At 45.0% G+C, this 21,455-nt stretch overlaps 1 protein-coding gene across 1 annotated transcript in view; it reads right to left on the bottom strand.

Moving 5' to 3' along the window:
• Positions 1-21,455, bottom strand: part of HP1BP3 (heterochromatin protein 1 binding protein 3) — a 290,037-nt gene that overhangs the window by 226,729 nt on the left and 41,853 nt on the right. Inside the window, exon 3 of the mRNA XM_044063174.1 lies at positions 12,716-12,959. Coding sequence (XP_043919109.1) covers positions 12,716-12,959 — 244 coding nt within the window. The remainder of the gene's footprint in view (positions 1-12,715; positions 12,960-21,455) is intronic.

Genomic DNA, 21,455 nt, shown 5'->3' with positions numbered 1-21,455 from the left:
GTTTATTGTGATGCCCAGACGAGGAGCAAGATGGAAAAAGGAGTCCCGCGCCAAGAGAAGTAGATGCCTTATTGGGGCGGTGGGAAGCCAGTCGTCCAGGTAGGGAAAGACCTGCACCCCCTGAAGCCTCAGGTGGGCCGCTACCACTGCTAATACTTTGGTGAACACCCTGGGGGCTGTGGTGAGACCAAAGGGATGGACCCGGAATTGGTAGTGACTGGCTCCCAGCCGGAAGCGGAGAAACCTCCTGGAGCGCCTGTCCATTAGTATATGGTAGTAAGCATCCTTGAGGTCTATGGAGCACATCCAGTGGTTTTCTCCCAGAAGGGGGAGAATAGACTGCAATGTAACCATTCGGAATTTCTCCTTGGGAACTGCCAGGTTCAAGAGTGAAAGGTCTAAAATTGGTCTTGGATCCCCCGTCTTTTTTGGCACTAAAAAGAACCTGGAGTAGAACCCTGATCCGATCTGGTCTGGGGGACTGGCTGGATGGCTCTTTTCTTTAGCAGATGGCCAATTTCTGCCAAAGCGGCCTCCCACTGACCGGGTGGAACGTCGGGGAGGGAATTCAATTTTGGCATGTGACGAAAAGAGATACGGTATCCTCTGGATATGATCTGGAGGACCCAACGGTCTGATGTTATGGACTCCCATGCCGCTAGGTGCTCCGAAAAACGTCCCCCGACTGCCTCCAGAGTGGAGCAGCCGGGCAACCCTTCAGGGCTGCTGCGCGGGCCGTTCAGAGAGGGGTTCTCTGGACCTGAAGTTCCTGGGAGCCCCTCTGCCCCTGGGGCGGCGTCCTCCCTGTCCTCCTCTGCCACGGAAGGACTGGTTGTCCGGAGCAGGCTGGGATTGCTGCGACTTCCGGAACCACATCTTCTGACCTTTTTGGTTCCTAGAATAGGGCCTCTGGGGTACAGAGAAGCGGATTCCGACGGCACAGCGTCTTCCCGTCCTTTTCGCTCTGGGTCAAAGTGTCACAAACAGTTTTGCCAAAGAGGGCAGAACCATTGAAAGGGGCGTTCGCAAATGACGCCTTGAAGGGCTCCGCGAAATCGCAATGACGGAGCTAGGCCTAACGTCTGGTAACTAGGCCTGCCCCTGCGGCTCTAGCGGCACCTTCCGCAGCATGGGACAGTAGCCGCATAGAGGTATTAGTGACGGACCTGAGAGTGGCCATACGGGTGGAGTGCAGCACTTTGTCCTCCTCCAACATGGACTCTGGGGGGGGATGCAGTGTATTCTTTTATAAGATCGCGCTGCATCCTAATCACATGTGCCAGGTAGTTCAGTGCCCTCACTGAGAAGGTCGCTGAACTAAACATCCGCTTCCCCAAGCGGTCCATCATCCGAGACTCCTTGCTCGGGGGATGGACTGAGGGACTCTCCTGAGCAAGTTCCCTCTTGGTGGCAGCCGTCAACATGGCATCTACCAGAGGCCCCTTACTCCAATGGGCACGGTCAGCCGGGGGACTGAGAATATGGTCGGGCCTTTTTGGGATTGGCTCTACGGTGTCCGGTTCCTTCCACGCCCTGGTGGTAATGAGGTCCATCAGGGGGTCGGCAGGAGGTGACACCCAAGAGATAGACTGGCCCGCTTCAAATGCCTCCAAGAACACGGACTCGTCCGAGGAAGACTTGGGGGCAGCCCACCCCCCCCCCCTTATGCGGAGCATTTCCATGATGTCTCCAAATGAGACATCCTCCGGGGATGATCTTGGGGAGCCTTCCCCTTCCTCCAAGTCAGTGTCTTCTGTGAGAGACTCGGGGGAGTCAATGTGCCTCCTTTTGCACGTATGTTTGCGGGGAACATCCTCCGGGGGGCTGTCAAGAGGACTCCTCGCAAACTGCAACCTGTTCTAAGGGAACAACTTGGGGCAAAGGAGCGGGCTGTCCCAAGGGCCGGATGGTGGAAGCCTGACCCAGTACAGATGGAGCGTGGGACTGAGCCGAAGCAAGTGCCGGGGGTCCGGAGACCCTCAACAGGGCCCTCTCCACTACATCAAATGCCGAAGGGGAGCCGACCTCGACCAAAGGATCCGACAATCTGCTCCCCCTCGGATCTGAGGAGTGGATCGGAGCTGGCGCCGAAGCGCTCGGATCCGAAGGGACAGTGCGCTCCGACAGACGGTGCCGAAGGAGCACTGATCCCCCCGGATCCGAAGCTCTGATCCAGGCTCCGAGAGGTCGGATCCGAAGCACTCGAGGGCAGGGTCGGATCCGAAGTACCGAGTACTATCGGCACAGACCCACCCCCGGCTCCGAAGCTGCTCGGCTCCAACTGCTCCGATCCCGGGTAGCAGGTCGGAGAAGGAGCAACAGGTTTAAAGAAAGGGGTCAAGCTCCCCCCCAGAGGGGGGGGGGGGGGAGGCAAGAGCACTCCCATCTGCATCTGGGCCTGGATGAACCTTCTCATCATCCGGTCCAGATCAGCGTCTGACAAGCTACAGGTCGATCTCGACGAGGCTACCGAGGTAGGCCTCGAGTGCCTCCTGGATAGCCTCGACGGAGATTGGGTCTCCTCCTCCTCAGGTCCCGGTGAAAAGCACACTGGTGACAACCAGCAGACAAGGAGGCCAGAGAAGCCCGCTTGGCAGGCGGGGCCGAAACAGAGGTCTCGGCCCGCCGCTTATGGTGCTTCTCCCTCCGGTCCTTTCTAGCTTCCCTCTCCTCCGAACCACTAGAGTCCCAGGAGGAGGAGGGGGAGCCGGAGAGGAGGTAACCGTCGAAACTGTTCCCCCCCCGAAGGAGCGGAGGCCGGAGCCGAATCTGGGGGCAAAAGTCCCACCAGGACCAGCTTAGACCTCCGCTCCTTCAATGCCCTGGGGTTGAACCCTGCACAAATGGAACATCCAGAAGTGAGGTGTTCAACCCCAAGGCATCGACGACAGTGTGGCCATCAGCAGGGGAAAGCTTATGGCCACACTCGGAGCACTTAGAAAAAACAGCTTTAGGTTGTTCTGACATCCTAAGAGCTAAAAAGTTACTTAAACTAAAGGAAAAAAGTAAAAGTAACTAAACACACACAACAGGCCCAAACACACACTACGCTACCAGCGAGGGGAGGGAAACTAAGTAAAAAAATATTAAATCACTAAACAAGTATAACTATCAAAAAGGGAATCCTAAACTTTCACTCAACTTTCAAAACAATTAAATTTTAACAGTATAAGAACTTTGTAAAACCACTTAGCTGAAGAGCTCAAGAACACCAATCTGGTCACCAGCGCGGCAAACTAGATCTGAGGTCATGTAGGGAGAGCAGGGCATTATGGGTGAGGGGAGGAGCTGAGAGCTCTGATCCATAGCTGGTAAACCATGCCGGTTCGGATCAGATATCGGATCCATAACCCACAGGTTGCAGACAAATGAATCTCCTACTTCAGATCACAAGTTATGCATAAAAAGAAACTTAAAACATGAGCACTTCCCATCCTCAAAAACTGCAATTTAACTGGGGGGATAAATGAAACTAACGCTCATCTCCACTCTAAACAACACTACAACATCCCTCGCACGGCAAGTGCAACTCATTTGACACTGACATTTTAAAAGCCTCAGGCAGGACACCACAACCTTTCGGCTTATGTCGGTACAATGGAAAGGGAGATCCATGACAAGCACTTTATGGACACTACAGTGCAGAACATGACTGGGATTTGAACACTACAGGAGTCACTAACCACCATTCAAAAGGTGCCTTTGCTAATAAAAGGACATGTTCTCTTCAGAAATACAATCTGTAACAAACTTCGCATGCATGCTCATTAAAAGGATAAGTGACAAACTGATTATCGTGCATCCAGTCAGGATAAAAACAGACTAGCCTTCGTGGGTTCTGTTCAAGCAGCTTTATTATGTACAAATAAATCTGGATGGAGGCTCAACTTTAACTTAGATGAACCTATGGCCTAAGGGCCGAAGCAAGCTTAGCCAACAAGGTTCCCTGGCTTACGCCACCCAAGAAAGTAATTTCCTGTGCCCCTTTTGGGCAGAACCACATCTCCAGAGTGCATTTCCCATCCACTCAAGACTTTTCTTAAATGCCAATGAGGAGCTTTGTTTGATATAGATTGGTAGCTTGTTCCAAAGTATGGGAAGTCTCTGGGACAGGAATCTTATCCCTCCAGCATGTCCAGTTTATTGTGTTGACAAGGTTCAGGTCCCTAGCGCATGTAGCTCAGAGATGCTGGGATTTCTTTAGGTCTAGCATGTCCAACAAGCTCTGGGGTTTGACATATCTTTATATGTTAGGCAGACCACCTCAAAAGTAGGCAATATGCTACTGAGTAAAGCTTGTTTGTTTGAGATGGTCAGTGTGGGCGTCTGTTTGAGGCCAGTAATCCCCTGTGAGGTACTTTTATGGCCTTTCCACCTGCTGCAAATATCTTTTGAGGTACATGCCAAAAGGAGCACTGTACTCTATAATGGGTCTGAGTGTCAAGTAGAGGGTAAGGACCTCTTTCCTGGACGAGAACCATATTGTGATTAGATGTGCCACATAGGATTTCCCGACTACTGTGGCAATGTGACCATCAAAGGAAAGACTACTGTCCACCAGGGTCCCAAGGTCTTAGCACACATTCGGAATTACGTAGACTGCTGCCTATGTGGTGGTTCATGTACAGAGTTTTTACCAAAGGGGATGAACATGCACTTCTTGGCATTGAGCTTGAGGCCATAGTTCTGACACCAGGCATCCATTTCAGTGAGGCCCTTCTGTAGGATGTCCACATCATTTGGGGATTCAACTAAGGCTCCTAGTTTGCAGTCATCTGCAAACTTTAGCAGAAAGGCTGCGTGTTAACCTGCACTTCAGAGAAGTAGATACCAAACAGGAGGTCCCAGGACTGAACCTTGTGGTACTCCACTTGTCACTGGTTTGAAGTCAAATTTGGAATCCAACTCTTACAGTGTGGGTCGTCAGTTGGCAACCCACCTTGTGATGTAGGGATTTACACCTAGTTTAGCTATAATCCCAGAATGGGGGACGGTGTCAAAAGCCTTGGCGAGGTCAAGATGCTGTGTGAACCACCTTACCCTCGTCTACGGCTTTGGTGACTGCCTCAAAGTCGATCAGGTTCAGAAGACATGATCTGCCTTTCACAAATCCAAACTGGACAGGTTCCAAAGTTTGGAGGTTACCAAAGACGTTGTTTAGGAGTTCCATGGCCTTACAGACCAGATCAGGGTAATAGTGCGATAGTTCCCGGGATCAATGGTGGCTCCCCTTTTGTGGAGTGGGATAACTGTTGCTGTGTGCCAAGGGCACAAGCCTGACGTGAGGGTATGACTGAACATGGTGCTTAGGAAGGGAGTCAGCTCGTTCTGAAGTTAACGTAAAACACAGCCTAGGATGTCGTCTGGTCCTATGGATGCTGTGGTTTTGGCTTTAGAGTGACATACATACACACATACATCACACACATATGTAATATATATATAATATATAAACAATAACAAAAAAAGTGCACACCCCTGTTAAAACGCCTGTTTTTTTGTGCGCACGACACCACAATAAAATCACTTCACAACTTTCCCCACCTGTAATGTAACTAACAACCCATACAATTAGATTGAAAAAACAAATCTTTTTATATTTTGTACCCTAACAGATGTACAAAAAGCTGGTTGCATAATTCTGCACACCCTTAAAATGAATGCTTTGAAGCACCTTTTGATTTGGCTACAGCATTCAGTCTTGCGTACACACCTGCCATCAATTGAGAGACTGATTAACATCAAATTAATTTCAGCTTTCCTGGTAGGATTTTCCTGACATTCGCTCAGTTGCCTGTTACAACAGCCATGGTTTGCAGAGAGCTTACAAAAGCAAAGTGATCTCACTGTTGAAAGGTGTCAGCCAGAATGGTAAAAAAAAATAACCACAGCATTGGATACACCATGGAACACAGTGAAGAGTCAAAAAGTGGAGAAAATATGGGACAACAGTGACGTTACAAAGAACTGGACGTCCCTCCAAAATTGAGGAAACAACACTGATCAGGGAGGCTGCCAAGACATCTACATCAAAGTTCTGAGGAAGTCTTGTGGATCTGCTTTGACGAAAGCACATAACTTGTGCATTAAAATGTATACCTACACCAAAACTGAAGGAGCTGCAGAAATTTCTGGCAAGTACTACATGCGACAATCTCCTGTCTTCTTCACATGTCTGGACTATGGGGCAAAGTTGCAAAACCGAAGCCTTTTCTTACACAAAGATCCAAGCCCAGGTAAAATTGGCAAAATAGATAAGCTCTCCCAAAAGCATGTGTGAAAATGTAATAAAACTTTCCACTTTTACTATTTAAGCTTACTGGATTGGACTTTATTGTTGCCCTGATTTTGGGAGTCAGTGGTAGTTCATTTTAGTTTGTTTTTTGTTGTTCGAAGGTTTCATGTTTGAAAATGTGTTCTGGTCTGATGAGACCAAGGTTGAAACTTTTTGGCCACAAATACAAAAAGGTACATTTGGTGGAAAAACTTCACTGTTGGGTTGGTGTTCTTTTGGTGATGTGAAACATCGTGGTGGCATATCAAGCTTCGGGGATGCTTTTCTTCAGCTGGAACTGGGGCTTTAGTCAAGGTGGAGGGAATTAACAGTTCCAAATACCAATCACTTTTGATCCAAAAACTTCAGGTGTCTGCTAGAAAGCTTAAGAGGAATTTCACCTTTCAACACAATGACCTCAAGCATACATTCAGAACAAAAGAACGGCTTCACAAGAAAAATAAAGTTTTGGAATAGATGGCCAGAGCACAGACCTAAATCCAATAGAAAATCTGTGGGGTGACAAGAAGAGGGCTGTGCACCAGAGATGCCCTCACAAGGACAGATTTGGAGTGCTTTTGCAAGGAAGAGGGGGCAAATCCTGCCAAGTCAAGATGTGCCATGTAGATAAGACTCCTACCAAAGACTGAATGTTGTACTTAAACTAAAAAGGTGCTTCAAAGTATTTAGAGTGCACACTTCAATGTACAAGAAGCTGGTTGCATATTTATAATTTTTCCCCCGTAAAAAATTTTTGTTCAACTGAATTGTACAGGTTTATAGGTCACATTAAAAGGTGGGAAAAGTTTGGAATTTATTGCGATCTCACTTTTTTATATCACAAAAACCTCGCATGTTAAAGGTGCATACACTTTATATCCACTGTATATACACACACACACACACACACACACACACACACACACACACACACACTATATAAATAGTGCGCATGTATACAGTGGATATAAAGCTTGTTAAATGTTAGAGAGAAATGCACTTTTCAATGTTATGAAGCACACAGTTACAATTTTTTGATGTTGTGTAGACCACCACAGTCTACTTGAGAACGTTTAATTTTCATTACACTGAATACCCAGAACAGCAACAGTTTCATCCCCCCACAACAATGAAAACTGCAATACAAATGTAAACATCCTCTCCACCTATAAACACCACCCAACACTTTCTACATTTCTGCAGGGGCCCTGCACCCCTATGTGGGGGCTCTGCCAAGCCCCCCTAAATTAAACATGCCAGCTCCAAGGTGGCAGTACAGCAGAAAAAAGTAAATTTCCTATTCTCCCACTGAAGTCTAATTTTTATCCACTGTAGTGTGAATTTGCAGCTGGTAGATTAATTTATGGAATGGGGTGTGGGGGCAGAACCCCCCTGCAGAAACAGAAAAGGTGCATTAGTTTGGTTCTTGTAGGGACAGACACAGACGCACAGACGCTTCTCAGCTGGAGAGCTATAAAGATCAGCAATTGGTAGAAACCGGCTGTACCACAAGACTCTATATGGATGACATTTATTTTACCTTAACTCAAGTTAGAGTGTACCCGTTAGACTTTTGTTCTTATTAGGAGGGTAACTAATATCTGAAGGTGTAGAGTTTTGTGTGTTAGTATTGAGGGCTTTCAAAAAAAAAAAAAAAAATTAAACACAAGACAGGGTCAAATTATAAAACTGTATAAAAAGTTCAACCTGCCTAACATTGTACACATGTAGCACAATAGCTGGAACTAGACATTTAACAAAAAAGGTTTTACATAAAAGGTGGGAATAGCAGCTTTAATACAATTATGCTTTCTTAAAGGTCTTTAAATGCAAAAGGCTTCACAGCTAAACACAACCCATGTATTTACATTCCCATCTAGAACTATAGTGGAGCTTGGGAAAATTCTGGGAAAAATGGTTTTCAGCTAGGACCATTACTTCTGGGTGGTGACTAGAATTTGATTTGCAGCAGTGAAAGCATGTCTGCAGGACCCAGAAGGAAGCTACAAATGAGGCTAGAGTTTTGAAGTTGTGAATTTGGAGTACATTTACATATTCTCCCAAGATATAAACAGTTCTAGGCTAGACAAATATCTACATTTCAGAGGAATATGTGCATTTAACTGAAGGTCTTGATGCACAACTATTTCAGATCATGCGCCAATAAGCTAAAATAAAAACACTGGGTAATGAAATAATGAAACATTGCCGCTCTCTTACCTATCTGTTGAAATAAGAGGAATTTAAGTAGTGGGTGGTAGAGATTACAGAGCTATTAGAAATCAGAAATTTCTTCTGAAAAATCTGGCTAGGAAGAGTTTTAAAAACAGGGTGGAAATAAAGAATTTAGAGGGACTGAGATGTTAAAGCGTTGCAGAATAGGGGGAAATCACACGAACAAGAGATCAACTGCAGAATGCTAGACAAAGGATTACCTGAAAAATACACAAGTTTATAAAGATTGCTAAGCAACTATTTTTGCAAACAATACAGCACAAAAAAAACGTTTAGCACAACAGCTCAGGCAACAGAAAGAAGAAAGGGCAGTCGCCAAACTTAGGGAGCCTATAACGAAGAAGTTAACGAGATCCTGTAGAGGAATTGGAAATGTTTAGGAAATTATATGACAGTCTCTTTAAAGTAGAAGAAAAAAAATGGAAATGTTTATGGAAGAATTAAATATGCCACTGCTAGAGGTAGATGATGCTCAAGTTAAGGCAGGAGGAGATGAGAAAGACTTGTGTATAACCAGCCTACCTAAAAGCCCCCCAGGAAGAGATTGCATTCCTGTGGAAACTAGAAGAAACTGAAAGATCTGGACAGTTTTAACCATATTTTAAAGTACCACCACTGTCCTGGAAGAAAGCAGTGTCAGCTATAATGCCTAGAGAGTAAGGATCCAACAGATTCAGCTTCATACAGGCCCATTTCAATAGTAAACCAGGATTATCAAAGTGTTCATGTCTATAATGGCCACAATGGCAAAAGTAATGCCAAAACTGAGATGAATCTATGTGGTTTTGTGGAGGGGAGGCAAACATTTGACACGAACAGACCGTCGATTAAAAAAAAAAAAAAAAAGTTATGTTACATAGGGAAATATGAGGGATTTGAAGCAAAAATTGGAAGTGGAATGGGTCTTTCCTGATGATTACAAGGCAGAGGTGCCCGCTTTCCCCTTATTATTTGTATTATATTCAGAACCATTGGCAAAGAAAACAAGGGACTCAAACTCAATACTATAACTGGTATGACAGCCAAGAAAAGCAGATATTTGCAGTTATTTTGTAACTGACAAAAAGAAAACAAAATTAGTGTTGTGAAACATTGAGGGTTTTAGATCTTTACAGGATACAACAGAAGTTGTTGTGTCTTTCGGATTTTCCTGGTTAGGGGTCGCCACAGTGGAACTCCGGGCCACTAATGACTGGTAGTAGATTTTTACATGCCGAGTTGCCAGCTCTGACACAACCTTAAACGAAGGTACGCCCATTCACACATGTCTCCACACACAAGACGCTCTAGCCGAGAACCGAACAGGACAACGTCTTACTGTGAGACTACAACAGCAGCACCACCACCACAGTCCTAGCGGTAAATTACATACCCATACACGAACTGGTTCAGGAATACCCATACTTATGGGGACACGGACACGACAAAGTGAAATATTTCAGAGTACAGATTAAAAATGACTAGTGTGGCAGCTATGATACGTGGAAAGGGACTAATACTACAAAAATTAAGAAAATGAAAGCTTTACTATACGACTAGTAAACTAAATACAAGCAGTTAAAACATTTTTAGTCCCTTTAGTCTTGTACACAGGTGCCAGGTATAATTTTTAAATCAGAGAAGTTGTGGGTAGGAATTAATGGAGCTGAAGGACTATCGGGGGGGAGGGGTGACAACAGTAGAACATAGCAGGTTGGGATTACCCAATTTGAAGGGGTATTTCAGAGTTAAATAGTTAATACTCCTATACATAACACAAGTAGAAAACTAATTCAACATGAAAAGGGATGAAACATGGGAGAAGCTCAATAGGAGACTAGGATTTTGTATGCAGGCCTTTAAAAGGAGAATAATCATGCAGAAAATATCCATAAAGTAGCAGAAAGTATTCCAAGAACTAAACATGGGAATGGAGAAAGATTCTGCTGATAACGATGACTGCAGTTTGGGATATAGACAGTAGGGGGCCAGAATTCATTGGAGAAAATTGGCAAAAGAACCAAGACACTGGAAAGCAAGTAATTAGACAGGGAAAGATGCAAAGAATTTACTCTGTAGGTTAAGAGAATGCATTCCCCATCAGGGATTGATACGAGTGTATAGGCAAATAAAAAAATAAGGGGGTCCTAACGAAAGACCAACACTGGTAGAGTTTTAACCAATCTAGAAGAGAAGCTGCCACTATAAAAGAAGTTAGTAGAGCATATAAAACATTGCATCACAACCAAGAATTGGAGGTTAGAAAGGATTGGGAAGGGACTGGATAAGCAATTCATAAATAATGGGGGATATATGCACATCGCCAAAACATGCAACAAAATCTAGAATATTTAGGATTTTTGCCTGGAAATGTTTACAGTTTTATGCCCCAAGTAGACTCAAGAATGTTTCCTCACGCAGACAGTAAATGTTGGCAGTGTGAAGGGGAAGAAAAAAGGAGCTGGAACATTTTCTGGCAGGGCGGTGAGCTGGTGGACTTGAAGGATTGTCAGATGCCAGTTGGGCAGATTGGTCTGACGAGGGAGATACATTTTCTCAGCCAGGATATAAAACTCAAAATTGCCTAGACATGGTAAGGCCTTGCTGTGTCCAATAATGGCAGTTTCTAAAAAAGCAATTACTAGAAAATGGAAATCAAAATCTAAAGCAACAGAAGTTGTGAAGGAAAAAAAAAAACGAATTGAGATCTTGAAAAAAATGGGAATACATACAAAAGAGGAAGGTCTAAAATGCAGCAGGACTTAAATGAGCTATGTAATGTTAAGTGAGAAAGGAAGATTACAAGTGGTGGAATGTTTGCATCTGGAGTGTCCATACAGTCGGATGTAAAATGGAGCGACTGATTGTTGGTGCGGTTTGTATTATTTAGATAAAATGTATGACTATGTACCAAGTGATAGCTTACTAAAGATGTTTAAAAAAGCAAAAGGTAGGAATTGAATAATGTAATACTGCACATTGTATGACAGCAACATATGTTGTGTTAATGTTTATGTCAGATTACTTTTATATAAATTTAAGTTAGAGTAGGTCACAAATGATAATTCAATAAAGGCGTTTGGAGAACAGCAGGCAGCCTGCGTTCAATACCACCTTACCAAACCATGCTGCTTTACAAAAAAGCTTAACCCTCCAACGTCTACACAAAGCAAAATTCACCTACCTAGGGACCATTACCTTCCTCCATACCTACTCGCAAAACTTTAGCTTCTATCACAAACCACCAAAGTTTAAGTCTGCTCTGTTAAAGCAGCCACAAGTGCTTTGGTTTGCAATTTATTAACTGTAGGAGTATTTCCACATTAGCATGGTAACGTGCATCTTGCTTTATTTTGTTGCAAAACGACCGGCTTTTACTGTTAAATCATACTTTACGCTAAACACTTTTCAAAGTTTCACTGGCAAATTATCAGAAACAACTAAACTTCCACACTGTGGATACTGCAATTTTAGCAGTCTTCTCTGCACACCTGACAAGTGACAGAATCATGCAAGGGACAATCCTACAACCAGATCTACATTTCACTACCCCCACACAGCAGCCATATTCTTTACGCATACAGCTAGGACTTTCGCAGTGGTCATTGCTTCATCCTCATAATGTCTGATGAAGCAATGTTGACAATTGTGAAAGCACGCACACTGTGGATTATCTAACTTTGTTCAGTTAGATTTCAGGATATCTAAAACTATTTCCATATACTTCACCCAGTATGCTCCACAAACTGGACCGGTGATACCATGTAAAATAAGTCAGCAAAACAAGACATGGCGTTTTGCAAGACACTTAGTCAGTGGTGCAACAGGTAGCACACACTTACCGTTGACGTAGAAGACAAGTTTTCATATCAGGTAGTTTTGATTGCCAGCACTGCAGTGCAGCAGAAAGGTGGGGTGGGTTTACACTCACAAGTACAGCTGTTGGATGAGACATTAAACCAAAGTCCCATCTGCATAAGTTGGTGATCACCCAGATAAATTTAAGATTCCACATCACCTATCAAAGACAGTAGAGGGTAATTCTCAGATGTCCTGGTCAAGTTTCCCCTAGCAGTAATGAAAAAGCTTCCTTGAAGAGAAACTACTAGCCTACCGGGCTTAATCTTACAGGATGGATAAATAAAACCATGAAATAAAGCTAGTCAATATGGACCAGACTATTGTCACCCTTATTACAACGTTTCAGAACCAGTTTAACATGCTTACTCTTTCTTCTCCTCGGGGGCTGTTTCTGTATCGCTTTTCTTCTTTTTCTTCTCTTTTTTCTCCTTCTCTTTCTCCTTTTCCTTCTCCTTCTCTTTCTCCTTCTCTTCAGCCTCCTCCTCCTCTTCGTCCCCCTCCTCCTCCTCTTTCGATTTAGATTTCTCAGTTTCAGAAGGTGCAGCAGCAGGAGTTTCGTTTTCTTGCTCCTCCCCAGTTGAGGCAGACTCCTCGGAGCTCACATCTGCATCTGAAATGTAAAACAGATGAGGTTCAAAATGGAAATTTAGAAACACAAGTGGAGGCCTGTCGGGTGCACAGAGCTCGGCTCAGCCGCACACACTGAAGTTTAAACACTCCCAAGACATGCAAAGCGATCATTCCATGATGAAGGCAAAGTTGTAAAATCATTCAAAACTTTACTTAGAAATGCTGCACACTGCATCAACATTTTAAAATCTCTCTTTAATGCACCCACTTCTTTGGGGGGAGTACACTACTCTTGCAACATTTTGCAAGCTACTCTAGCTGCATTCTACAGCACTTGTACCCAGTTCTGGAATACACCAAGAAGTTACGGAAAAGAATAAAACCATGAACCTAGTCCCAGCACTACCGAACTTTACATAATTTATTCAGCCACTAGAACCTGAAGCTAAAGAAAAATCTGCTCAACTTGATGAACAACGCAAGTTTCCTCAAGATGCAGAAAGTCAGCAGAGGGTATTAAGCTACAGCAGAGTTCCTCACAAACTAAATGTGCGGTACTAAGCTATCAAGCTCGGCAATTTAGTTCAAATTTAAAACGACAGAAGAATCCCAAGCAGTGAAAAATTAAATCTCCAAAAACAATGCAGAAGAGCCAAAACGTGGCTACTCAGCAATCAAGATGTGCCAAAGACAGACTTTACAGAACATTATGGTTGGACAGATACTCTGAATTACATGAAACAGACCTCATCTGGTACATTAAAGTAAAGAAAAAAAAAATTAAGTACTCACCATAAAGTTCCAACAGACTACTTTTCAATTGTCTTCAACCTGTGGGAATATAGCTCCAACTCTACCCATAATTCCCCCCATCTCCCTCCTCTCCCAAGTTTGCTGCCAACAGTAGCACCCCGATCCAATCAAGTGCCCAACACTCTGGCAGTAGTACCCTGAAAGCATTATAAGCAAGACAAAGATTTACTAGAATAGGTGATATGCCTCTTGCATCCAGTTCTACCACACAGCCCACATAAGACACGGGGAAAGAGAGGGATGGCTGAAGACAAATGAATAGCAACAACTCAGACGGAACAAGAGACGTACATAACATCTGAGGTTGTTCTTTTCATCTGATATCCAACCTGTGGGACAGACTCCCCCACCTACCAAAAGACCCTGGAAGGTCCTCCTGGAAAGATATTCTGGAGCATGGCGGAGCCAAAAGATGCCCTGCCTCTCCATTTTCCTTGTTTGGTCAGGGGGAAGTTTCTTTACTCACCAGTGAGAGTGGGGAGTACTGAGCTGCCTGTTTGTCCTTAGAGGAGTGGTTTAAAGGCAGTAACTTGTAGTCTATTGGCCATTTTGGGTCATTTCCTGTCTTTTCCAGCCCCCTGCTATAAAGGGCGCTTTAGCGCAAATTAGCGCGATTTAGCGCGGAGTTGCCACTGTTTCACACTAGGGCGGCGCCGGTTAAGCAGGTTTAAACTATTCGGCCTACCTAAAGTCCACTCTTCAAATTTTCCCTTAAAACTACCTTCCTCGAACTATACTACTGATCTAATCAGCGTATCCTATAACTAAAAAGATCTCTACTTGACTCCAAGTAGACTATCTGTTAAACCTAGCACTTGCTCCTACAGTACTTATTACCTTGATATGGCACTCTTATAGATAGCACCCCAAAAAGGCAAACCCCCATTTCTCGGTCACCCACGTCCCCCGGAATCTCTTTTAAAGTTTTTTTGTCTAGTCCTTCTAGCATGTCGAGGGATCAGTTGCTAGTGTCCTCTCCTGCTCAGCTGGTGAACCTGGGAATATTGAGGCAATGTTACAATTGCCTCATGTACACAGACAACCCTCTCCTCCTCCCACAAAACACAAATACATGCGAGAGATGCAACTATATGGCCAAACTGGAGGCTGAGCTCTCTCAACATAGGACTGGCAAGACCAGTCAGGAGAAGGTTACCGCACACACTATAGAGCCAGTCTCACATAGTACCATCACAACCTCAAATCATACACAAACACACAAAAACATACTCTGAGGCTCTGATCAAAAATCTACCAAAACAGCAGAGGCCACCAAAGCAGACACCCAAACAACCACCACCTCAGAACACAACACCTGCAACACATAGACCTCACAGTCAGAGTGTCAAACAGTCACAGCCCTTAAGGCCAAACACAATGCCAGACACACTAGTCATTGGTGACTCCATAGTCAGACACACTGACGTCCCGCTCACCAGACTGAGTAAGGAGAAGGTCACAGTAAGCTGCCTGTCGGGCGCTAGAATCCGCCACATAACGCAAGCACTCAGGTCTCTCAACAGCAGGTACAAATACGACTCTGTCATTGTCCACTGGTGTAAACGACCCGAGACGTACCTCCTTGGACTACATGAAAAGAGACATTGAGGAGCTCTCTGATTATGTAGCCCAGGCAGGTATGACCCTGACCTTGAGCAGTATCCTACCTTCACCAAGAATGATGCCACAATACAGAGATAAGATGATCAGCTTTAACAATTGGCTTAAACTCTGGTGTCATTCAAAGGGGATCCAATGTCTGTCTGCCTGGGATGACATGCTGGACAAGCCACGCTGCTTCGCAAGGGACGGCTTGCACCTGTCAACCCTGGGATTCCAGATATTGGCAAAGGCTCTTGCCACCCCCATAGTGCCTTTTTTAGGCAAGGCTCAAATTCTAAACCTACCACCCTAGAAGACAAAAAAGGAAAAAAACTAAGGGTAATGTTGCTCAATGCCAGAAGTCTAAATCTCAAAATGCACGCACTCGAGGCCCTTCTCAGTATGGAGAACATCGATGTCTGTGCTGGGACAGAAACCTGGTTCAAGGCTCCTGAGAGCACCCCAGCACTATCAGGTTTTACCTCATATCATGCGTTCCGGCCCCAAAATCCGGACAATACCAAGAAAGGAGGGGGGGGGTATCCATATTCATCAAGGACACCCACACCTCAAGACTGGTGGCAACGCACGATGCATCGGAGACCATCCGGGTGCAATTAACCATAGGCAAGACTGCTCTGCAAATTGTAGCATGTTACAGGCCACCCTCACAAACTCAGGAACCTCACATGGCCTTCCTGAAAACACTAGAGGGGATAAATGTATCACCAAATACCATCATACTAGGTGACTTCAATTACCCTAATATAGACTGGGAACACTACTCAAGCCCAAACACCCTAGCCCAAAAGTTCCTGGAATTCATAAACTCAAATGCCATGGAACAACTAGTCACCATCCCCACAAGAGGAGAAAACATACTTGATCTCATCATCACGAACATGGGAGCACAATGTTCAACACCGGAAGTATACCCCTCACTGGTGAGATCAGATCACAAACTAATCTCGCTGGAGGTCCTCATCCCACCCCCACCTGAAATAAAAAAGACCACAGTAAAGAACTTCTCGAAAGCAGACTTCACACTTCTAAAGACTAGTGTGGCCTCCTTTAAGGCCCCCGAGCCGGCGGAAAACAGTACTCAAGCCGCTGAATCACAAATGCCTTCTACCAGCACCTGCAGGACTGCATGGATAAGGCAATCCCAAGCAAAACAAAGACTCTTTGTACCAAAGGCAAGCGTCCAGTCTGGTGGACCCCAGCCATAAACAAACTCTACAACAAAAGGAGGAAGCTGCTACAAGATAGAGCAAAATCCTTAAAAGGTAAGACACCCTTGATCACTACAAGTAAAAAACTAAGAGCTCTCATAAAATCATCCAAAGCAAATTTTGAGAGAAAAATAGCTAAAGACTCCAAAGACAATCATAAGGGCCTTCTTTAGCTATGTTAGAAACCCGTGAAGAAACTCCCAGATATGCTCAGAACTAGTTCAAAATGATGTGAAGATTACTGATCCTACAGACATTGCCAACATACTGGCTGACAGGTTCAGTGCAAACCCCAAAAGGAGAGATATCTATACCAAGCGATTGCAGCCCCCCAAACATCTCCAACGCCCAAGTGAGAACTGCTCTCCAAAGCAAAACACACAGCATCCATTGGACCCGATGGTGTCCCCGGCTGTGTGCTCCACGAACTCCACGAGGAATTAAACCCACAGCTAGGACAGCTGTTTAATCAGTCTTACCTCTGGATACGTACCCAGGGAGTGGCGCACTGCAACTGTGGTCCCACTTCACAAAGGCGGTGCCTCCACTGACCCTGGAAATTACCAGCCCATTAGCTTGACAAGCCTTATCTGCAAAGCCATGGAGAGGATCATAATGGACCTCATAAATAAAGACATAGGGAATTTGCAGACTTTGGATCCATCCCAGTTTGGCTTTGTCAAAGGCAGATCATGCCTTCTAAACTTGGTTGACTTTTTCGTAACAGTCACCAAAGCCATTGATGAGGGAAAGGCAGTCCATACAGCCTACCTCGATCTGGCGAAGGCCTTCGATACAATACCCCACTCTGGTATCATTGAAAAACTCATCAGCTTAAATGTTAACCCATACATCACAAGATGGGTTGCAAACTGGCTGAGTGACAGAACCCACAGGGTCAGAGTTGCTGGCGCCATGTCAGACTCGAAGCCTGTCACAAGTGGTGTACCACAGGGCCCAGTCTTGTTTGGCATCTACTTTTCCGAAGTACAAGCAAACACAGGAGGGTTATGGCTGACAGTTTGCAGATGACTGCAAACTGGGCGCCATAGTAGAAAACACATCTGACAGATATCCTTCAGAAGGGTCTCACAAACTGATAACTGGTGCCAGAGCCATGGCCTAAAGTTAAAATGCCAAAAAATGCATAGTCATACCCTTCGGGAAAAACAAGGTTACCCCTAGCTACCAAATAGGTGGCAATCCACTGAGCACAGAAGTTATCAGGGACCTGGGGACCCAGGTTGATAGTGGTCTGTCATTCGACACCTATGTAGCTAAAGTAGTTAGGAAGACCTTCTACACTGCCCACCTTATGAAGGGATTCTCATCTAGATCAAGGGAGGTCATAGTCTCCCTATACTCATCACTCATCAGACCAATGATTGAGTACAATGCCCCATTCGGAATGTATCTGACCCGACACTTGCAGCAGCTGGAGAGGCCACAAAAGTTCCTCACCAAAAGGATAAAGGGTCTCAAACATCTGTCCTATGCTGCCCGACTGAAAGAACTCCAGCTCTATTCAGTCGCTTACCGCTTGCTCAGAGGTGACTCTTGCCTAACATACAAGGCCATGTCAAACCCAGATTTGATGAATATGCTTCACCTCAAAAAATCTAGATCCATCAGAGCCACAAGGGCGGGAGACTTCGACACAGCTATTAAAAGGACGTGCTGGAGGGATAGATTCATCACCCAAAGACTCCCTATGCTGTGGAACAAAATCCCGGTATATGTGAGGCAGAGCACCTCGCTGGCCTTGTTCAAGAGAAATCTTGACCAATGGATGGGAGATCGCAGATATACCCCAGGGATTACCTCAGTGTCACTGCTCGACAGAGGCACAGCAAAATAATGGGTCTAGTTCCCCATACTAAAGGGGTGGCGTAAGCCACAAAACTATGGGCTAGGCTTGTAAATGCCCTCGGGCAGATAGCCTAGTATGAACCTATGAACAGGAGATCCAACTTGCAATGAGAAATAAACATGTACAATGATGCCCAAGTAGCTGCAGAGCAAATGTCATCCAAAGAAACCCTAGACCAAAAGGCAGAAGTAGCCATGGACCTGGTAGAATGCACCTTGACTGGACCTGGAGAAGATTATTCTTTGGCTGTACAAGTCAGAGCTGTGCACAGAGATCCAATGATAAATAGTTACGTTGGACGCATTTCCCTAGGAAAGGCTTGGAAAAAACAAAAAGCTGATCAGATTTACAAAAGGAATTTCTTTGCAAATAGAAACACAATTGCCTATATCAAGCAAATGCAATTTGTTCTCCCTTGTTCATAGGTGTGTACCAGGCTAATGGCCCTGGAGCCTTTACAAGCCTAGCCCATAGGATTACCCAGCATGGTGCCACCCAACCTTAGCTCCCAGTGCCTCTGTCTAGTAAAGCCACTGGAGTGATCCGTAGAGTGAATTTCCCATCCAGTCAAGATTTCTGTTTAGGACCAGTGAGGTGCTCTACTTGACATGTATGGGAAGTCAATTCCACAGCATGGGCAGTCTGGGTTATAAACCTATCCCCTCCAGCATTTTGTTGATTGTGGCAAGAAGGGAGAGTTCTCTGGAAAGTGTGGTGCGGTGGGACTGGGATGTCTTCAGACGTAGCATTTCTAACAGAGCTGCGTCGGATATGGCTTTGTAAGTCAAGCAGAGATAGCCTCCAGTAGGCAATACAAGACAGAATAGTTGGGAGTTTTAGTCTTTCCATATAGGGCAAGGCCTATGATCCTCAGAGGGACTTTTTGCAGCCTCTCCAGTTGATGCAGGTGTTTAGTGAGATACATGATGGGGCATTGTATTCAATGATTGGCCTAATGAGGGAGGAGAAGATAGACTACCTCTTTCTTCCTGGACGCAAAACCCTTGGTAATGAGATATGCCACATAGGACTGACCACAGTGCAATGTGGTGGTCAAAAGTGAGGTTGCCATTAATCTGTGTTGCCAGATCTTACGTCACCTTCCATTTTCAGTGGACTACCATCAATGTGGTAATTAATGGGAACCGGGTTTTTCCCAAAGGGGATAACATTTTTTGTTATTGAGCTTAAGGCCATAGTTCTCACCACCAGTTTGTCTCAGTGAGGCCTTTCTGTAGGACGTTATCACTTGGGGAGTTAATAGCTCCCAACTTGCAATAGTCTGCAAACTTTGTCAGCCAGAGTCCATTTGTGTTGGCCTGGACTTCAGAGAAGTAGATACCAAACAGGAGAGGACCAGGAATGAACCCTGTGGTACTCCACTTGTGACTGATCGGCAGTCAGCTACCTTCACGTTGTGGGTTCTACCTATGAGCCACTTTGCAACCAACCTAGTGATATAGGGGTTGATTCCTAGCTTACCGAGTTTCCATGATTCCTGAGTGGGGAATGGCATCAAAGGCCTTGGCCAGATCAAGGTTGGCTGTTGTGAACCACTTTGCCTACATCCACAGCTCTGGCGACTAACTCAAAGAAGTCAACCATGTTGAGCAGGCATGACATACCCTTCACAAAACCAAATTGTGGGATCCAGAGTCGAGATTACCTACATCCTTGTTTATTAGGTCTATGATAATGCATTCCATAGCTTAGTTCATAGTTTTAGTGCCAAGCTAACTGCCCTTGCGAGACATTTTAAGCCTAGCCAATTATCCCTTGCGAGACTCAAACCCTGCACCTTGTGTTTCTAAGGCAAACACCTTGGCCATTAAGCCACCCTCCCACCCCCCTTTACATATCAAACTAGTCAGGCTAATGGGGCAACAGTTCCCAGGGTCTGCAGTCGCACCTTTGTGGAGAGGGATACTTACGTGTGCCATTTGGTAGGGACAAAGCCTGAGGTGAGGCTGTGATTGAACAAGGTGCACAAGTCAGGTGCCAGCTCACTCGAATGTAGAACACAGCCAGGGATATTGTCAGGTCCCATACAAGCTGTATTCTTGGCCTGGGACAGTGCCGTTAACCTGTGCAGCAGTAACACTAGGTGCCTGGCAATCTACTGCTACTCTAACTGGTCCCTTAGGGGGAGAAAGGGGTGAAGTTGGCAGAATTTGCCAGCCAGTATATTGGCAATATCTGTTGGCTCGGTATAAAACGTACCATTGCGCAGTAGCTCAAGGCAAATCTGGGTATTGTTGTGGAGATTCTTTACACAACTATTAAAAGGCCTTGTGGTGGTCTTTACCATCTGCTGCAATTCCGTCTTCATAGTTGGCTTTAGAGGATTTAATGAGTGATCTCAAAACTTTGTTGATGCCGATTCAGTTTTTCCAGTCTTGGGATTTTCCCTTATTCCACATCAGCTTCTTCCTTTTGTTGTAGAGATAGGTTTATGGCAGGGGACCACCAAATTGGCTCCCCCCCACCTTTTTTTTTTTTGGCAAAGGAGCATCTTAGTTCTATTGAGTATGGCAAGATCCATGCATTTGTGCAAGTGTTCGTACAGTACATCGGTGTACGATTCGGTGGTCATGTAACCGATCACCATTTGCATGGGTGCAGTGAAGTAACCCACCTCTGTTTTTAGGAGCCCAAAGTTAGCTTTGGTCGGATCCAGTATATTGGTCAGATCCAACGAGGGAGGAGTATACTACTGGTGTTGAGTAACTGTCACCCATGTCAGTAATGACCAGAGCAAGGATGTTGCTACCTCTAGTGGGGATAAGAAAGAGCTGGTCCAGGGGATTGGAATTTATGAATTCCAGGAAACTATGGGCAAGTGTATTGGTACACAAGAAGTATTCCCAGTTACTGGAAGGGTAGTTGAAGTCGCCCAATAGGAGTGTTAAGTTGGGCCTGAATATTCTTCAGGGTGCTTAGGAACACGGAGTGCGAGTCTTTGGACATGGTTGGGGACATACCAGGCTAAGAACTGAAAATCGCTGCCTTACCCAATGTT

This window comes from Protopterus annectens, chromosome 2.part1 (assembly GCF_019279795.1).
Source record: "Protopterus annectens isolate FY-2018-M chromosome 2.part1, PAN1.0, whole genome shotgun sequence".
NCBI classification, from domain to species: domain Eukaryota; kingdom Metazoa; phylum Chordata; order Ceratodontiformes; family Protopteridae; genus Protopterus; species Protopterus annectens.
The sequence above is the reverse complement of the archived record's forward strand: the minus strand, read 5'-3'. Positions and strand labels throughout refer to the sequence as shown.